The sequence below is a fragment of the Sprattus sprattus genome (assembly GCF_963457725.1).
Source record: "Sprattus sprattus genome assembly, chromosome: 2".
Classification (NCBI taxonomy): Eukaryota; Metazoa; Chordata; class Actinopteri; order Clupeiformes; family Clupeidae; genus Sprattus; species Sprattus sprattus.
The window spans coordinates 22,120,231-22,139,999 of record NC_137921.1 but is presented as its reverse complement, the minus strand read 5'-3'; the positions used below and the strand labels follow the sequence as shown (position 1 = coordinate 22,139,999).

The following is a 19,769-nucleotide window of genomic DNA, read 5'->3' as shown; positions in this document are numbered from 1 at the left end:
ATTATTTAAAAGAGAAATCCCAGGTTGTATGGGTTTGTGAAAAAATGCACATTTTCTAAGAAGCTTTTTTTATACTAGAATCCTGACTTCCCCCAACCTCCCACCCCCCTAAACATACACAGTACTCCAGTACACATTGATTTGGTTTTAAGCAGCCAATTCCTGGTTCAAGATTGTTTAACTGAACTGAGTGCTTCTGTTCTGTCATCCCCTCTGCTCTTCTTTTTTTAACACTCCCCTCACAAAATGATAAGTTCGACAAATAACAGGATTCATCCGCAGAGAGAACTAAGCAGAGAGTTCATCAGTCTCCGTCTGCTGGCATGCTGGTGCTTGAGTCTGATTGCAATTGTCCCTTGCGGTGGGAGACGACAACCTAATTCCCTTGTCATGAATGCAGAAACCCCTCTTTTTCTCATCCTTTGCTTACACTGGCAAGTGCGGGTTGGGGGGGGGTGTCCTCTCTCGCTCTCCACTCTGGAAGGCAAAATCATTTTAAATACCATCCTTTCTTTTAAATGGACCCCAGAACATTACCCTTGATAGTAGCTGTAATTACGGTGCAAGGGCGTTGATTGGCTCGGGCTGTTCATTACCTTGGCTGAGGTGCTTCATGTACTATATTAATTAGAGTGGTAATAGCTGCTGCAGCCCCCAGATTAGTGTTCCCTCATGCCTGGGGGATCAAACCATCAATATCGCTCTCATTCGCTGGGGGTGTGGAGTGTTGGTGTATGCCGGATGTTTGACAATGTTATTTCTTGCGTGTTTGGCCAAATTAAGGGGCACCAACGCGGTCCGGGCCTTGTTTTCAAAGGAAATCAAAGTTTGCCGATACATCCGCAACAGCGCTAATCACTGCCGCTGCCACCGGGCACCTCTTCATTTACAAGCTCTCTCCAGGTGTTGATGCGCAGACGGTTGAGAGGGAGAGTGGGTAGAGGAGGCCCTGAGTGAGTCCAGTGATTTAGGGTGGGGGGAACTGTGGAGGAGCTTAAGAACAGGCAGAGACATAGCGTTGGTGCTGGTACATATCTGATTGCCAGAAGATAGCAGAGATGATTTGAATGGCAGATTAGCCATCAGTTCTTTTTGCATTCCCAAGTGTATGTTTGTGAGTGGTAGTTCATACTTTTGTGGACAACACAGTGTATATTATGAGAGACTGAATTATTAGGGGATGTTATTCAGTTCAGTTAAGTTCTGGTGTGAAAGTAAAGAAAGTATTTTTTTTTGTTACTGATGTCTTACTGAAAGACAGAAATGAACCAGCATGACCCAAGTTTGAACAATACTTGGACACCATGTGATGATCGAATAGAATCGAGAACATCGTAAAATTCTTCAAAGCTAAAACCTTGGTGGTCCTCTGTTGACCGTGGCCTTGACTAAAACAACAATGTTCTTGAGTTGCCTTAGTGGCAATGTCCTTGAAACGTGGCAGAGAACACTATTAAACCCTGAAAGACATCAAATCCATGTACTCTCATTCATCATGGTTTTCAAATATTTACGAATATAAAATATCACACAAAGATCAATCTGCACTACACCCTTAACTAATATGGCGAAATGGAATTGAATTAATTTCCCAACCCCTTATATAACAGTCCTAAGCAGAGGAATACAAAACATGACAGATCGACAAGCCAGTCTGCTTCTGCAGTCTAGAGTAGCTGTCATGTAGTGAAGGAAATCAATCATTGCTCTATATCCTCTCCCTGGCAGTCACATTGACCATGCCACGGGCCTAACTAGCGCTGGCAGCCAAGACTGCAGGCTCTTGTCTTGTGGTGATGGATGCTTTATGCTTAAAGGTGTCTTCATTGATCCCCAATGAAAGTGATACAACTTTGTGTTGTCAGGGGAAAAGCAGATTTGGACATTAGCCAGACTCTTACAGGTGTGATTAGGAGGCAACAATTTAAATAAAAAAGGGTGAAAGTAATGCACACACACACACAAACACACACACAAACACACACACACACACACACACACACACACACACACACACACACACACACACACACACACACACACACACACACACACACACACACACACACACACAATGCCTGATCTTAACAAATGGGAGCCATTTCCCCCCACACACCTCTCTTTTAAGGCAAGAATTTCTCAAGCAGGTGCTCACTGATCAATAAAAGCAATCTTTTAAATCTGGCAAAATGTCTACATATAAATGTTTTTCCCAGTCCAGGCATCAAGCACGGCGGTGACATTTGCCAAACAAGCGGAGTGCCTCTGCCGATTTTCAGTAATTTGGAGTGAATACGTGGGCCGACCTCAACACAAAGTGGGGTGGAAAATTGGATCTGCTTTGGGCCCCTTTGTGATGGAGCTGCAGCGCTAAAGATGGGAGATTCACAGTCGATGTCCCTCTCAAAAGAGGCCTAATTAGGGACAAGGGTGCTTCTTTGGATGAAGCTCACAGCAGATAAGCACAAATGCTTTCCCTCATTGTCGACGCTGTACATACTTTGTCGTCTCTTCATGTAGTTATGACAAAAAAAGCATGCTAGGCTACCACTATTACACAACTGCAGTGAAGAATGCATTGTGTGTGTGTGAAGCTTGGATCCTTTCAAGTCTTCTGGACACACACATAAATCTACGAAGAAGTGTATTCAAGGGAGAGAAATAAACAAATACTTACAACTATCCTCCTCTTCTGAAATGAGCTTCACAACATAACAGGCGTAAATGAACCCAGCCAGCTGAAAAAGAGAACAATAAAAAAACACAAACAGTTAGCCGCACAAATAAAGACCTAACAGCATTATTCCTTGTGTACAGCAGAAGGGACACATTGAATATGTGTCTTTGTGTTTAATGGCCAGTGACAAAACAGCTCTGTCCGTGCAGGAACTGGTGGGGGAAGTAGGAATAATACTCAGAGCTAAGAAGAGCAGAAAAAGGATTTTTAAGGTGATATAGCTCCAAGGCGTCCATGGTACATCCAAAATGGAGAGAAGGTTCCTGAAATGGGTGGATAAAAACAGTGTGTCCATGTGAAACCCATTAACGATTACACATCCACAATCTCCATTCTCAAAGAGTGCTCAGTTCTCTCGGAACAACTTTTACCAGCATATTCCCACACTCCCCCCAAAAAAAGACTACAGGTTTCACTGACATGCAACAGGAGATGACTAATGGGTGGCCATTACATTGTGGGGGAAAAAAGGAAAGTGGGATTCCTCTGTGAGAATGTGAGTGCTCTCAAAGTGGACAAGCATATCACCCATCATCAGGCCTTGCATTCAAAATAAGCTGACCCTCTTTTGCTAATATTCTCTTATCTTGAATAACTCTCTCACTCTGCTCACTCTCTCTTCCTCTTTGTCCATCTTTGTCACCCTCTCTCTATCACACCCATAATTTCTTAACGTTGCGCCTCATCTCTTACTCCGTGTTATTCTCACCACCAAGTGTATGACGGAAATCGTCATCTGTTTGCGTCACATTTATATGGAACTGGAGTGAGTTCCTGATGGTAGGCAGGTAATTAATGAGGCTTTATTTAAAAGATGTAAGCAAGTGAGGTAAGTGAGAAGTGAGTCAACTGTGTTTAACGGTAAAGGGAAGTTAAGCGTTGATGAAAGCGGGGGGACGGGGGGACAGAGTGACAGAGCAGTCTTCCGAGTCTGGGGAAGAAGATAAGCTGGTGAAGAAGTATTTCTCCAAGTTTCTCTCCCTTAATCTCTCTCTGCCTTTCTCCCCAACTCCCTCTCTCAATCTCTCTCTACCTCTCTCCCTAACTCCCTCCCTCTCTCTCTCAATCTCTCTCTGCTTCTCTCTTTCAATCCCTCTCTGCCTATCTCCCTAACTCCCTCTCTCTCTCTCAATCTCTCTTCCTCTCTCCTAACTCCCTCCATCTCTTTCTCAATCTCTCTCTGCATTTCTCCCTAACTCCCTCCCTCTCTCTCTCTCAATCTCTCTCTGCATTTCTCCCTCACTCCCTCTCTCTCTCAATCTCTCTCTGCATTTCTCCCTCACTCCCTCCCTCTCTCTAAATCTCTCTCTGCCTCTTTCCCTCTCTCCCTCCCTCTCCTTAATTCTCTCTCCCCCCAATCTCTATTTCTGCTTCTCTCTCTTACACCCTCTCTCTTTTTCTCATAATAAAAAAGATTGTGTGATTGTGCATTACACCAGTAATTTAACTGCAGGGGAGTGATGGGAGTATGATTGAATTGTCTGATATGGGAAGGCAGGGCCACACTGAGGGCACGGTGTCGGTGCGGCAAGAGAAACAGCCCCCGCCATGTGTCAACCATGATTCAGCACCAGCCCAACCCGGGGACCGGTGTGAGATGGCAAATATAGATTTCCCTCCCGACAGACGGCAAGTAGACGGAGGCCAATGGAACAAACACACACACACCCACACACACACCCAGAAGCCGTTGAGGAAAATGGCTGCCTTTCTATGTGGCTAGCCTCATGCAGGTGGGCAATGCTGGGGTGTTTGTGTGTGTTGAGGTGTCTATCTGTCCCCATCTTTGCATGTTATCGTCTGCACAGCTCATTTAACTAAATGCGTCAGAATGGCAAACAATTTACCATTCAATTTCCACAGGACTCTGCTGGGTAAACAGTCAGAGCTGGAAGTCTGAGAGAGAAAGAGAGCGCTCACGATTTAAGATTCTGAGAAAATCTCAAGGTCTCGCCCTCATTTACGGCAAATAATGTGCAGTTCCTTATACACACACACACACACACACACACACACACACACACACACTTTCTTCAGCAGTAAGCCTTGGCACCAAGCACAAGATCGGGCCAGACCTCACACAGATTCAACACATCTCCAGACAGGCTCATTAACATAATACTGTGCCCCAATGTGAAGGACACAGACACACACACTCACACACACACACTCTCACACACACACACACACACACACACACACACACACACACACACACACCTGACCCCTTCCACTCACATCATCTCTCTCTCTCTCTCTGCCTACCTCCTTCCCTCTCTCTTCCACAAATGCTCACATTTCATTATTTCTGCTCACCCACATTGCCAGCTCTTCCTCTCTCTTACTCATCAGGTGTCACAGAGGCGGATCTGATACAATAATGCCAGGCCCCCCCCCCACACACACACACACATACCGCGACAACAAGTCCCTCTGACAGGCACAGGGCGGATTACGGCGCCACAATCACAATACAGCCTTCTCCTCGGATTACCTGATGCTATCGCCACCCCCACCGCCCACACCCCCATTGTGCCTCCTGTTGTAAACCTAATTTGTCGCCTGTAAATACAACCACGTCTGTTTCTATCTCTCTTTTTCTTTTTATTGTGGTGATGGGATGTCTGTGGACACACACACACACACATACAAATGCTCTCCATGCTCCGCATTTCCATGGTGATCCCTCCTGACGTTACGGCTAAAATTAGATTTTATACAGTGTGAATAATGCATGCGGGATCTCAAAAGAGACACTAAATAATTGAAACTGAAGTCTAGGAGGTGCGGGGGACAAAAGAAAGCAGGATTGATCCGAAACCCGAGTATGTAACTGTCGCGTTGTGCGTCCGGGGACACGCTCATTTGTTATTGCCTACAAAACCCATCCCCACCTAAAAAACACACTCTGAATTACACCCTTTTAATCTTAAATGTGATTACCTAAAGGGACAAGGAGAAGCTGCTCAGGGAGAAAGAGAGACAAATTGTATTATCGCCAGGTGCAAAAAAAAAGAAGTGGACGGAGTTAGCGCCCCCAAATCTGGATGGCTTATTGCTGCATTGTTTTTCCCTAAACAAATCAACAAACTAATAAACACACAAATAGACCGCCTGACACGAAAAATGTCTCTGCTGCTAGGCCTAAAGAGTTTACCCTAAACACCTGTTGCATACTGATTTCCTCTTAGTCAGTCGAAGGGCAAGGGGCAATATGGATCTTATGCAAATGACCGCCCAGGAAGGTCATGCGTCTGTGAAGCCATCGATAGAAGAAGGCCGACACTATTGCCTTTTGCTTCTTAACCTGCACCTGCACTTTAGAATGCCACGTGAGGCAACGCAAATATGGTAGTCCTGTTTACGATCCCTAGGGCTGTCTCTCCCGAGTGTTTTTTTGTCTTTTGCACATCTCTCTCATTAATTCAGCGACATGTGAAGACGGTTAGGTTCAGGTGTTGGCAGGTACAAAGGGCTTCATTGATGCAGATGAGTGCTTACATGGTGTCTGGGCTCGGAGCGAGGGGCTAATAAAAACGACACTCGCCCTCTGGAGCGACGAGCAAACATGATGAATTGCTCGCTCGTGATGCCACCAAGTGATGTGGTGGGTGGGGAAGATAGGGGCTGCTTGAGCACGTTTCCCCCCCTGTAGCAACCTGCTTTCTCATCACTGGGGTCACTCTCTCTCTCTCTGTCTTTGTCTCTTTCTCTCTCTCTATCTCTGTCTCACACATACACAGTCAAACACTAATTCATACACACAGAACCTTTCACAGCCACACAAACACAAACACACATATAGCCCACACACCGACACAAACACATCCAGTCACACACACACGCACACACACACAAACCCATGCACATACTAAAATGCACACATTCTGTGTGCTCAATTTGCACAGGATGACAAGACATCACTCAACCCACTTCTTTCTCTGCATAGACTTGCCCTCCGCTATCTCTCCCTGTCTCGTTCTCTCACCACCCTCTCTCCCAAGCCCCCCTTTTTTTGCCCACATACTCATCAGCACGGCCATCGGCGGTCTAATTCACATGCCCTTGACACTCTCCTCCCGAGGCGATGAAGGCTCCACGGGTGGCCGACTTTGTGCCTGTGTATAAATGCAGCATGCCCGAGACCATCTCTATGCCAACTGACTGGCCATTTGCGGCTGCTTACGCAATCCACGATCCGCTCACCGTAAAGATGACTCCCATTTGGTTTACTTCTCCCCCTCCCACTTCCAATTTATTTTGCAACAAGGCCACACTAATTTCAGAGGAGGAGCAGCCTACCCATCGACAGAACTGGGGCCTCTTGACGTGATTCACACCTTACTTGTGAGCAACCTCTCATAAACCAAGAGCTACAGGACAGGTAGTGAGTTCAGCAAGTGCAGATCTTGTATATTTTCGATGCAAGGAGCACATTTAAAAAAAAAAGATGGTGGCTGGTGGGTCCAGTATGGGTACGTGCTTTATTGCTTATCACAATAAAAGCTTGAGAGCGGCACCAACAAAAACTGTCTTTTAAACGAACTACGTCATGCTACGCTAACGCAGGAGACTGGTGCAGGGGCTAAATGAAGTCTAAAGCAGAGCGGCTAACTCTCAGACAGGATAAGGGAGAGGGCCAGGGACAGAGCCAGCTGTATTTAACTCCTGGATCCTGCCGGGAGGTATAAGCCCAGGGTCTGGGGAGAGGTGGTGGCGGCGCCTCTGTCTGATACGAGGAGAGGATCTGTCCTTGAACTAAATCTGCCATACAGTCAGTGGAGAGCTTTAAATGCCGTACTAAGAACATGTAGGGTAAGACGCAATACACAAGATGGTGTTCCATGTCCAGGTTAGATTATTGAAAAAAAAAAATTATCTAACCTTCTTAAAAGGTTCTTATGAATGGTAATCTTGTTGTTTTAGAATACATACTAAGGCAATAGGCAGCAGCAGAGTATAATGTATGTTGTAGACAAGACATCATTGAGTCAACCACCTGGCTCCTTTCTGAACAACTAAGTTCTTCAGTGGAGCACCCACTCACTCTCTGCCTGCTGGCTTCACACATACCTGCTTAAATATCTACTATACTCAATATACATAATGATAGCTACCAAGCTCCTGAGCTGCGGCTCTCGCCTTTGCCACAATCACCCTACTTCAGTAAGGCTTGTGAGCAGACTAATGCTGCCTGAGCGAGGCAGGAGAATAATGGAAGTCAACGCATTCCAGCGTATTCCACTCAGGAGCTAAGAGTCAGCTGAGAACCACTGTCGAGCGTGCCCATAATTGCAATGTACTTGTGAATGTTATTTAAGTCTAGTCACCCCCCCCCCCCCCCCCCCCCACCCCAATCGCATTTAGCTGTTCATGCCTTCTATGTAGTGAAAAGCTGAAAAAAGTATTTATTGTGTGGCCTACTAAGACAAATTGGGGTAATATTGCACACGCTGTGCTCGGAGGTGCCATGGGAGGCATTGTTGAGGCCCTGTGAGCGTGTGGATTGCCTGTGAGAGTTATGAAGCACTTACTGTGGTGCTCGCTTGTCATTAAACCGAGGGGGTAGTGGTCTTTTTTTTTTGCGCACTGCATTTTAAAGGGGTGATTCTGTCATTTTCTCGAGGCGCCGCATCCTTCATTTAAACCTTTTGCCCCATGTGTTTTTGCCTCAGGGCTCTTGGGCTGGTGCCCAGATTGTTTCGCTCAGCTAAGAGGTGGGGCTGTAAAATGTGTGTGTCTTGTGTTTGCATGAGTGAAGGTCTCTTCGACTTCTTGAGTTGACGCTTGAGAACTAGCATTGCCATGTTCCAGAAACCAATCAAAAAAAGCATATACTGATTCCCAGAAATACCCATTCCGCCCTCTTGGCCTGGCTGTTTAGGTGGACACTTCCAGTAAGGACTGGGCACTACCTCTTGAACACAGGCACATAAATAAGAGGTCCATTGTACAACTTTTTTTTATCTTGACTTGAAAAGGGCCCAAGTCTTTAGCATAATGAAATTAAAGCCTCTCTGGCTTTTCTGGTTGGGTGCCAGGTCTGCATCAGAAACTAATTTCCAGCGCTTGGCCTCCTCTGGCCACCTCCATTTAGGCTCTTCGTTTGAATTAGTCTCAGGGCACCGCAGATAATGGGGTGGGGGGTGCTGGTGCTGGTGCTGGTGGTGGTGGAGGCTCTCCATGAAGCTAACTGGGGTGACTTATTTTATTGGTGGTGGGTCTTGTTAGCGTGCTAAATGAACCTTCCGCGAACCTAATCACGACTGCGGGCTAACTTCACTGACTCCGGTGCACTTGAGTCCTCAGTGGCAGGTGTGTGATTTTGGTGAGGGGGATGGAGGAGGTCAAATGACAGAGAGGGGTTCGGGAACTGGGTTTTGTGTCGAACCACAAACTCAATATAACACACACACACACACACACACACACACACATGGACAAGTTGTCTAGACGAGGGTGAGGATGTCAGTGCAAGGGCTTTGCACATCAACGGTACTGAGGCTCTTTATTGGTACTATCTTCCCATAACCCTTAAAGAGAGGCCTATGAAATAAAACTACCTTGAAAAGCACAGGTCTGAAGACAATGAAGGCCGGCAGGATGGGTATTTTTTTCTTTCTCGAATACTTGAAGAACGAGATTGGAAGTTCTCCAGAAAGAAACCAGGTACCCAAACAAAGACATACTGAACTAGAATATTTTGTCACATCGCACATCACTTCTGCCATCTGGCTCCATACCTATCTGCGTACCTCACTTCTGTCTGTGGGGAATTCCACTGGACAGATAGCATTGGTGCGCTATTCATTATTTAGCGAAAGGAAAAAAAAAAGGCACAAAGTATATCTGCGTTTTACTTCAGTAGATTTGAGATCCTGATTGCTGCCAAAACGTAGCTGGAAGAAATGAGATGCCAGTAAAATGTACAAGGCAGATTCAGTCCTCATATTGTATACACTCATCATGGCAGATCTACTGATAGCATTTGTGGCTCTCCATATATGCTTTCTAAAAAAGGTTCGGCTTTAACAGAAAACTCAAATTAATGGTGTTTTATACACAGCTTTCTACTTTATATAACAACTTAGGGAGCCATTTCATGTGAGGGGAATTGTGATCTATAACTCAATGGGCTGTGCTAGAGGAGCATGCACTGATAAACAGGTGCATTCCCTCCGTGAAACAAACCTAAACAATTACATCTACTGAAGAAAATTGCACTTACACCTGCTTGTACACACACGGCTGCACACAGTTGGGCATCGGTACGGCATTTAGGCACTGTTATGTAAATATTTTAGCCTTAGCAGAGAGCCTTGCTTGTCTGCAACTTAAAAAAAAACAAACAGAACAGAAAAAAGCCTAACCACTAATTCTAACATCCTACACATTCTCCCTACGTGATGTGAATAGTAGAACCTACTGTGTCACACACAAATACACACACGTGCACTCTCTCTCTCTCTCACACGTGTGCAAACACACGCACACATTCACTCACACTGTGCAAAATGGGATTTTTGTACAGATGGAAATGGCTCATAATACAACAGCCCTTCAAATTCTTAGAACTCAATACCCACCTTCGCCCTACACCGTGACGGCCATGGAAGGAAAGAGCTTTCAGTGCCTTTTAAATGGCTCATTTATGGTATATAGAGGGCACGTGTGTGGGGGTTGAAAGATGGGGTGGGATAGGGTGGGATTGCTTTGCCATGTCCTGATCTCCTTAGGTGCTGAAAAAGGGGACAGAGGAGAGGACTTCATTTTGTCTGCTTTCACTGCTAAACAATGGCAACTGTTAAGGGGAGAATAGCTATATTCTCTTTGATCTAAAACTGTATAATTGGGTTTTAAACCTGCGTGGATGCAAGCAAATAATCACATGACTGCACTCTCGAACACACACACACACGTGGAAATTGGCATGTAGATACACACACAAACACACATTTTTAAAAAAAAAATATTTTGCGGGGACTAACAGTATCCAAAGATAGACACACACACACACCAAATGAGTTCCCCGCTACAGAAGATGGAGCGCTCTTCCAGTGCCAGTGAGACTTTGTGTGTCTCAGCATTATTTGGCCCCTCGTGGCCCCCAGCTAAATCTCATTGGCTCAGGAGGAATGGCTTCCCCCCTCACTTGATAATAATTCATTAGGCGGGGAGCCCTTAGGTCCAGGGATGCATTGTGCGGTGAGGATTGATTGTGTGCCGTAAAAGGCCCAGCCTTAGTGCAGCTAAGAGCATACTGCGCCTCTTTTGTTTACCATAATGCATTCGGACGTCTTTCCAATTGATCTTGCCAATATACAGCATGGGCGGCAAGCTCCTGAACACCCCCCACCCCCCTACCCCGACTAATAAACTCTAAGAGCTGAGAGTTCTGAAGAGGGAAGGCGAAAAGCCAAAGATCTTTTCTTGTTTTGTTTTGTTTGATTCCTGGAAGGGTGTGTTAACATTAAGAGTGTGATAAATATTTGTCAGGGAGGTGAAGCTGATGACAGTTTTGAACTCAGAGGAAGTTGGATGAAGTAGGGTGTGGTGGGGTGGGGATGGGTGAGTGTGTCTATGTTCACTTGAGTCAAAAGGGGGATTTGTGTGAGCTTGTGGCAGATTTTTCTTCCTCTCTGTCATATTCTGTCTCTCATTTTCTCTCTCTCTCTCCCTCTCTCTCTCTCTCACTCTCTCTCTGGGTGCATCCCCTGTCACTCCTTTGTTTGTTTGCTCATTTCTTTCCTGTTTCCTTAGCTCCGTTCTTTCTTTCTAACCCTAACCCTCACTTTTTGTCTTTCGGGTTCACTTCCCCTCCATAACACTCCACTCCGCTCTTTCCCCACAGTATTTCCTCAGAGAAAGAGACGGGTTATGACAGATATCAGAAAGGCAGTGGTGGTCCGTCAGGGCCTTCAAGGCCTTCTCTGCTGGCCTAAACATCATCAGAAAATAAATGTAATAAAATACATTTAATTTTAATATTTTCTTTTCATAAATATGTATTCAATGTCCATTATTTTCATTTAATAACTTCCAGCGTTGTTAATTTATGTTACAGCTTTCATCCAATCATATTTCAGCTATCATGTGTTGCCACGCTCCGCGAAATCTTCCCCGAGAACAGAAATCTTCCCTGAGGCCTTCAGAATTCACATTGAAGGCCCGTGTACATCTGATTGGTTATCACAACTGGCTGTTTCAGTTCATTTAAGTTGAATGAACTGAAACAGACAGTTGTGACAACCAATCAGATTTCGAGTTGGCGACACTGGGCCTTCTAGAAGGCCCGGAAGATTTCTTTCCTCGCGTTGAACGTGACACGTAAACGTCCTTTGATTGGATACTGAGGCAGACCGGTGCAGTGCTTCAGTGCTCAGTTTAGCTGGCTAATGCGAAAACGACGTACATAGGTTTCAATGCTTATTATGCTAGTTGTTTCAATTGGTAAGACTAAATATATATTACATTAACCAACTCAAATAAACTAGTTTACACCAACTTGATAATTCCAGTTTTTGATACAATTACAACGCCATTTCAAGACGGAACTTTCAAGAAAAACTGGATATCGTTAGGATGGGAAGTTTAATGAAACTGCTTTGCAGGTGGGACAATGCGATGTTTAGTGGACAAACTTGTTAAAGCTTTCGGTGGACTTAATACAACTTTGTAGACTAATCCCTGAAAATCGCCTTTTATTTTTAAGTTGTGACAGTAATATCCAAGCGATCATATAACTGAGAGTGTACTACTCTTAATGTATTGTTAATACGGGTGTATTGATTTTAAATGCTCCGGAAATATTAATAAAGTCTGTTGTACTCGACTATGTTAAGGTGATACAATGCTCACTTATACTGCCTTTCTGTATAAATATAATGGTTCGAGAGCCATGGCGTCATAATGATGGTATTAGGAGGTGGATTCACTCAGTTTAACATCGTGTAGGACATCGCTGAAGGCCCAGTCGTGAAATGCACGGACCGCCACTGCAGAAAGGTCATATGTCATTTGATGTAATGGCTTCATGGCTTCTGTGTAATTGGTTCCAATGGACTGCCCTATGGAAAAAAGTCTCAATTCCCAAATGTGTCCGATATTTTCCTCTCCTGATGAATCATTAGCCACTTACGATGGGATTTAAAGATATAAAGATAATGTGTGTGTGTGTGTGTGTGTGTGTGTGTGTGTGTGTCATGGCGAAAGACTGTAGGAGAAAAGTAGATGTAGCATATCAAATGTAGGACCTGCAGGACCAAACACTGAGATGGTCATCATGTCAAAGTGGCCTAAAGGCGGAATCTTTCATCACAACAATGGACACCACACACTACACATACTGTACTAATCAACAAGCCTTCACTGCTCATCTCTGTTTGTCTTTGAGGCAGCCCCGATGTGAGCATGCACTCTGAAGATATCTACCACTCACACACACACACACACACACACACACACACACACACACACACACACACACACACACACACACACACACATACACACCCACACACACCACACACAAAGGCTCTTCTTGCACACTTCAAACACACTTCCTTATCTGTCGTGACAGGGGAGAGCTATGAAGTCAATTCGGGTCAATGTGTGTTAAGTAGCTAGACACAGCACGCAAATGACGTCCATCATTGGCTCAGGATGACGTTGTTACAAAAGACTCAAAAATATCTTGGCTGCTGGTCTCCGGACTAAGATTCTAACAACTACAGATGCTCGCATTGCTTACTGATCTCGCGACACAGGACGATGGCAAGTTTTTTCATGGGATGATGCAATGGGAAAAAGTACATAAAGTAAAGTCAAAGTACATCAGAGTACATATTTGCAACGGAGTTCAAACAGTTCACAGCACATTTTGAAAGTAAGAGTAAGATACCTACTTCCTTAGCCTCTCCTTTGGGCAAAGATAATTAGATTGTAAGTAAGTGTGCGTATGCATGTGCATACAAATTAACAACCCTGACATGGGGGCTGAAATGGCTGCGGCTCCTGGCGTTCTCCCCACCACTGCCACTCCTGCCTGTTGGAGGAGACGCTCAGACATGGTGGCGGGGGTCTGTTCTGTTTCTGCTAAGCCGTCATTCGCATCGTTATTCACCCACCTGCCAGCGTGCCGCACACGAACCCTCACCCACGGAAAAGGGGCAGAGAGAGAGGGAGAGGGCGTATGAGAAGAGATGATTTTGAATACTGCCTGCTGCAGAAATGGCAAGAGAGAGCAGAAGAAAGAGTGAGAGAAAGATGGATTGAGAAAGAGAGCGAGAGCGAGATAGAGAACAGAAGTTCACACACTATCTGGCCTGACATCTGCCTACTGCGTTATTTGCTTCGCATGAGTCCCGTCTCCCTCACAACAGTGCAATTAGCCCGGAATTGCGCTTGGCTATGGCAACGGGATTCCCGTTTGATCCTAAGGGGAATGACACCTAATAAGGCCAATTGATTCCCTTCTCCGGCCTGCTCCAGGTTGGCACTGTCAAAACTGATACATTTCTATCTCTGAGGAGAGACAGGCACAGTTGTTAAGATTGACAGCTTATGAAATTGCTTTTTATACATGCACACAGGTGACTGGGTTTAGTATTGTTTGCAGAGAGCTGTGGCCATAGGACTGTGGAGATGTTTGCCAGACAGAGGCATTCAGAAAGATGCTGTCACCAAGCACATACCATATATCCTGTATTTGGGTGTGTGCGTTTCTGCTTTAAACCAAATAGTTGGGTAAAACCTAACGAAAGTAAACGCATTTTTTATTCTCTCAGTGTGGTGGACTCTTCCCCCCCCCCCCCCCCCCTTGACCCTCTCAAACAGTAATATATATTCCTCATCTTCCGTTTGAAGCCATCCTGGCCAAATTGCTTCACTGTTTGCTTTATTTCGTCGAGATGGGAGCCATTTCCCCGTCGCTATCTCGCTCGAGATGTCCATCTCCTCATTCCCAGTGTGCGACGCTTTGGCGTATCTCTGAACAATGGGTCACGAAATGAGTACCAGAGGATAAATGAGGGAGGTGAGGTGATGGCAAGGAAAAGAAACGAAAGGGGAGGTTCAGGTGCGGTGTTTAAAGTGCTGGCATCGGTCGCCTTAAACAATCGCTTCTTTCTTCCCCCGTCAGAGTGGGGAAAGACAATAGAAATGGTTGCAAAGAGGTGAAGACAAATAAAAAAAGAGTGAAGATAAACGCGGGAGGTAAGAGTGTCCTGTTGTGCAGTCCAACTCAATCGGGGCTGTTTTCGAATGTTTGATGGAAGATAGCGGTTTGTGCAAATGCGCACTCTCAAATCAACGGGCTAAACAGTAGAGTGAGAGTGTGAATGGCAGATGAGGCGTGACTGGCAACAAATCAAATGCGACACAAAACGGCCTTTTGCCTGGTACAGTGTGAGAAATGAATGTGGAGGCGAGCAGAGAATTGCACTGTTTGGAGGCCATTGCTTTAATCTCGAAGCTAATGAACCCAGGAGCTAAGCCGCTCTCCAAACAAGGAACATACTCTTGTAATCGAAAATGGGACTAAACACACACACACACACACACACAAACACTCTTTTCTCTATCTGTCACCGTCTCACACACACACATACAAAAATCACACCCTTTCTCTCTCTCTGTCTCCAGACACACACACACACACATACACACTACTTATGCACAGACTCCAGAAAATCCACTGTCTGTGCTAAGGGCACATACAGACACACAAACACAAAATCACAGACATGTGTGGACCCTGACACCCACACACAGTGCAGACACACGCACACACACACTCATCCTCTCACAGAAAAAAACCCTGATATGGCAGACACGCAGCATGCTGTAATTAAACAAGGCCCTGATTGATCGCGAGTGCCAACCGCCAAAAATATTCTCACTAGCGCATTCCCAGCACTGCTGCAATGTACTTAATCGTCTCATTCATTACGCCATCTCTCTCTCACCAGGCACGGGGGCATCTAGTAGCCCTTATGCCCCCAGCGCAGGCTCCCCCGCTCCGGATGATGGAGGAGACGAGGGAAGCTGAGGACTCTTCACCAGCTGTCTCCTTTTTGCAAAAGGGAAAAATAGACAATAGCCTCTCCGCAACCTTGCAGGCTACCCTTCATCTGAACAAGGCCTGTAAGAACCCAGCTGAGAAGGACGGGGAAAGAAAACACTAAAGTGGTTCTGGTGACAGCTCGAGGTCCAGGGTTGGTGAGAAATGGTCGGCGGAGCGAAGACTATCGAGCGTTGCCTGAGTGCTCGTCATACACAACAGACCTCCAACAGAGTCGAAAAGTTGCAGATGCCAATATCAAATGTTGACTTGTTATTGCTACAGGATATCGCTAGGATGTTGTATGTATATATATATTTGTGTGTGTGTGTGTCAGTAAATGGATAATTACCTATGTATGACCTATTTTGTGTGTGTGATTAACTGAACATAAAAAACACACATAGAGTGTATGTTTTAAATGGCCTAGATACTGTTAAATTCCCCCTCACAGGCCTCTCTCGTACCACATTTTTTTTTTTCTTAACCACAATTAATCCATCCTTGGCATCCCGTCTTTTCCCTTGATGCTCTTTTTCTACACATGTCTTTTTTCTCTCCGCCTGTCCTCCACCTCATCTCGCTCTCTCAGTCATATCCCCCCCTCACCAGCTTTACAATTACTCTTTCTCTAGCATACTTTCTTCTTCATATCTCTTCTCTTCACAACATAACTCTTCCCTTCTAACTGTCTGCTTTTCTCTGTCCTATCGCTCCCTCCTTTCCTTCAACATTCTCTCTTTCTTTCTGTCTGTCTGCCTGTACCTCTCTCTCTCTCACACACACACACACACACACAAACACACACATACTCCCTCTCTTTTTCGCCCTCTCCCTTGACAGCAGAAATCTGCCTGAGAACAGTCCTCTCAGCATCTAGGGACTGCCTGCTGGATATGGAAAATCAAATACCCCACATCCAGGACTGTCATCACACACATACACACACACACACACACACACACATGCATATGCACACACACATCAAAAAATATCCCTCTGCGACGGTATTGACTGTCAGCAAAAACATGCCATATTGTGGCAGCACTGTCTGGGGCCTCAGACAGAAGCAGTTTTCATTCACAGTGGGTGTGTGTGGATTCTCTCCCACTGCCAGCAATGGAAGCCCTGTAGGAGAAAACACCTCTCTCTCTTTCTCTCTCACTCTCTCTCACTCTCTCTCTCTCTCTCTCTCTCTCTCTCTCTCCATCTACCTACAAGGCTGCATCACAGTAATAGGGTCGCGCCACCGACACTGGCGCATAGCAACAAAAGGAGCGACCTGCTGGCAGCAAAGGAGAACGAGGCAAACGGAGGAATGTTAATGACACGTTCACAAGAACACTCCCGTCTCCCCCTACGCCTCTGTACACTTTCACCTCCACCCACAGCTCCTTCTGTCTCTACCTGTAGCCCTTCTACGACCTGCCATACTCAGTTATCTAACGCAGGACGAAAAACGATCATCTCTCCTGCGGGAGAATGTGCACGTCGACACAGAGCTGTTCTTCTGCTCTCTGCTCCGCTCGCTGCGACCCGCTAACAGTAGACCACCCCTGCAACATTAGCTCATCCTCCGCAGATAATGACTCCCAGGCCTGGTGGAGGTAATCTAATTGAAGATGTTGGTAGGGGGTGATGAAGGGGGTGGATGGGGGGGCTCAGTGGTGGTGTGTGTGGTGGGGGAGTCGCTGTAGATGTTGGTAAGAGGGTGTGTGTGTGTGTGTGTGTGTGTGTGTGTGTGTGTGGAGGAGACTGAGGGAGAGTAAAGGCTGGGTTAGCTGTGGTTCCTGCTTGTGGTCTCCACAGTCTCTCTAAGTACATCTGCCTTTTTCGGGTTCATACCCCATCGTCTCCCTGAGCAGCTTGTGTTCACTGATGCATTTATGTGTGATGAACTCACTCGGCGATCTGCCACACGATCGAGGGGGGGTTGGGGGGGCGAGTCTAGTAACAGGTTCTTCAGATTTCAACTCCCACGGCAAATCACAAATACTTCCACAGAACTTATTCACAAGAACAAAAATAGAGAGACAATGACTGTGAGTAATAAAGACAGGGATTGCGTATGTGTGTGTGTGTGAGTGTATGAGACAGAGAAGGGCAAGTGTCGGAGAGAAAGTGTGTGTGTGTGTGTGTACTAGCATGTGTGTGCACAGAGAAGAGCGAGTGTATGAGATGAAGGGCCTTATCTTGCCGATCAGAAACGCAAGTAGGACGGCGCCAAACGCAAGTAGCTGTGTGGGCGGCTCTATGGCGCAGTTGCTATTTTAACGGCGGAAAAAACACACTTGCGTCCAGCGCAAGTGTCAAAAGGGTTGGTCCAAAGGAGGTTACTCAGCCATAGGTGTGGTTTGGGCATAATATGCAATAAACCAATCAGAGCGTCATCTCACATTCCCTTTAAGAGCGAGGATCGCATAGTCCATAGCGGATTGTTATTATAATGGCGGAATTACCTGGAGGAAGACCCGAAAGGTTCAGCCGAGGAGACCGACGTGAGATTTACACCAATTTTTTGGCAAGCCATTACAAGGAAAATAAAGTATTTACCACATGAGGAAATCATTGTGATATCCATATCCAAGATATTTAAAAAATAGGCATACATCTAGCGTACACATTGACCCAAATGATTCAGGTTAATTGAAGCTGTGTGACATTTGATTTATTGTATGGCTTTGTAAAAAGCCGGGAGATAGATATATATGTGGATGCGAGAAACCCTCCAAAAGTTAGCAAATTCAAGCAAGCATGGGAAGATATTGCCGTGATTGTTTCTACTACGGGGCACCCGAAAACGGTTACACAATGCCGAAAACGCTATAATGACGTCCGGAGACGTGGGAAATCCAAGCTGGCAGGTAACACACGTTCTCGTGGCCTCACGGGAGGTGGATCTGCCTCGACCCAGGACCTTACGGCAGCAGAGCACATCGCCACGTCTACCCTAACGCCTGAGAGCGTGCAGGGATTTGGGGGCATGGAAATCGGCACCCAACCCAGTGCACCAGCTGACCAAACCCAAGGTACATAAATAAAGTCCACATACACAGAGATGAGTTTACAAGATTTATAATAATACTGGCATGAAATAAATGCAACAAAGCCATACAATAAATCAAATGTCACGCAGCTTCAATTAACCTGAATCATTTGGGTCAATGTATACGCTAGATGTATGCCTTTTTTTAAAATATCTTGGATATGGATATCACAATGATTTCCTCATGTGGTAAATACTTTATTTTCCTTGTAATTATATATGGCTTGCCAAAAAATTGGTGTAAATCTCTCGTGAAGACGACAGAAGTAAAGTGTAGCCTATAGGTCCTATACTGTGCGGGCAAGCACATGCGCCCTTAAAATAGCATTCTGAATACGCGTTACAGACTTTAGACATTGCGCCTCTGACATTAGACCAGCTTTCTTGTGGTCAATGGCGCACGGCGTTGTTTTGAAACTGCAAAATACCACTTGCGCCAGAGAAACGCCTTCTCTGTTCCGCCCCCGCCCATGTCGATGCAAGTTCATTTCGAAGCGCGCCTCTGGAGGGAAAATCGCGCTGTGCGCTGGGTGCAAGAAAGGGCCCAAAGTGTGTGTGTGTGTGTGTGTAAAAGACAGTGAGTGAGAGAGGAGAGAAATAGGACTTACACAAGATTATCCTCCCTGAAAAGATCCTTGTCTGACTCACATATTTGCTCTCGCTGTGGGCTTCCTCATAAGAACACGGCTGTATTTAATTACTCCCCAGACCGTGGCCTTCCTTATGGCGTAATGATGTGTGCTGCCGCAGCCGATGTCAGACCGCCATGTAAAAACAAGCAGCGGAGGGCTGTGCATCAATTTCAGTCACAGAGACAAAAACCTCATTAACGCAAGATGCTGTTCAGCACCGTGATGATCCACACTGATGGGGGGTGGGGGTAAGGGGAAGCTGAGGGTGGGGCTTTGTAGCGCCATGTTGTCGCA

General features: G+C 45.7%; 1 protein-coding gene across 2 annotated transcripts in view; it reads right to left on the bottom strand.

Moving 5' to 3' along the window:
* nkain2 (sodium/potassium transporting ATPase interacting 2) overlaps nt 1-19,769 on the bottom strand; it is a gene marked incomplete at both ends in the record, with an annotated part of 140,789 nt that overhangs the window by 1,611 nt on the left and 119,409 nt on the right. For both annotated transcript variants that reach the window (XM_080832703.1, XM_080832704.1), the window contains one exon: nt 2,678-2,738. In XM_080832703.1, coding sequence (XP_080688829.1) covers nt 2,678-2,738 — 61 coding nt within the window. The remainder of the gene's footprint in view (nt 1-2,677; nt 2,739-19,769) is intronic.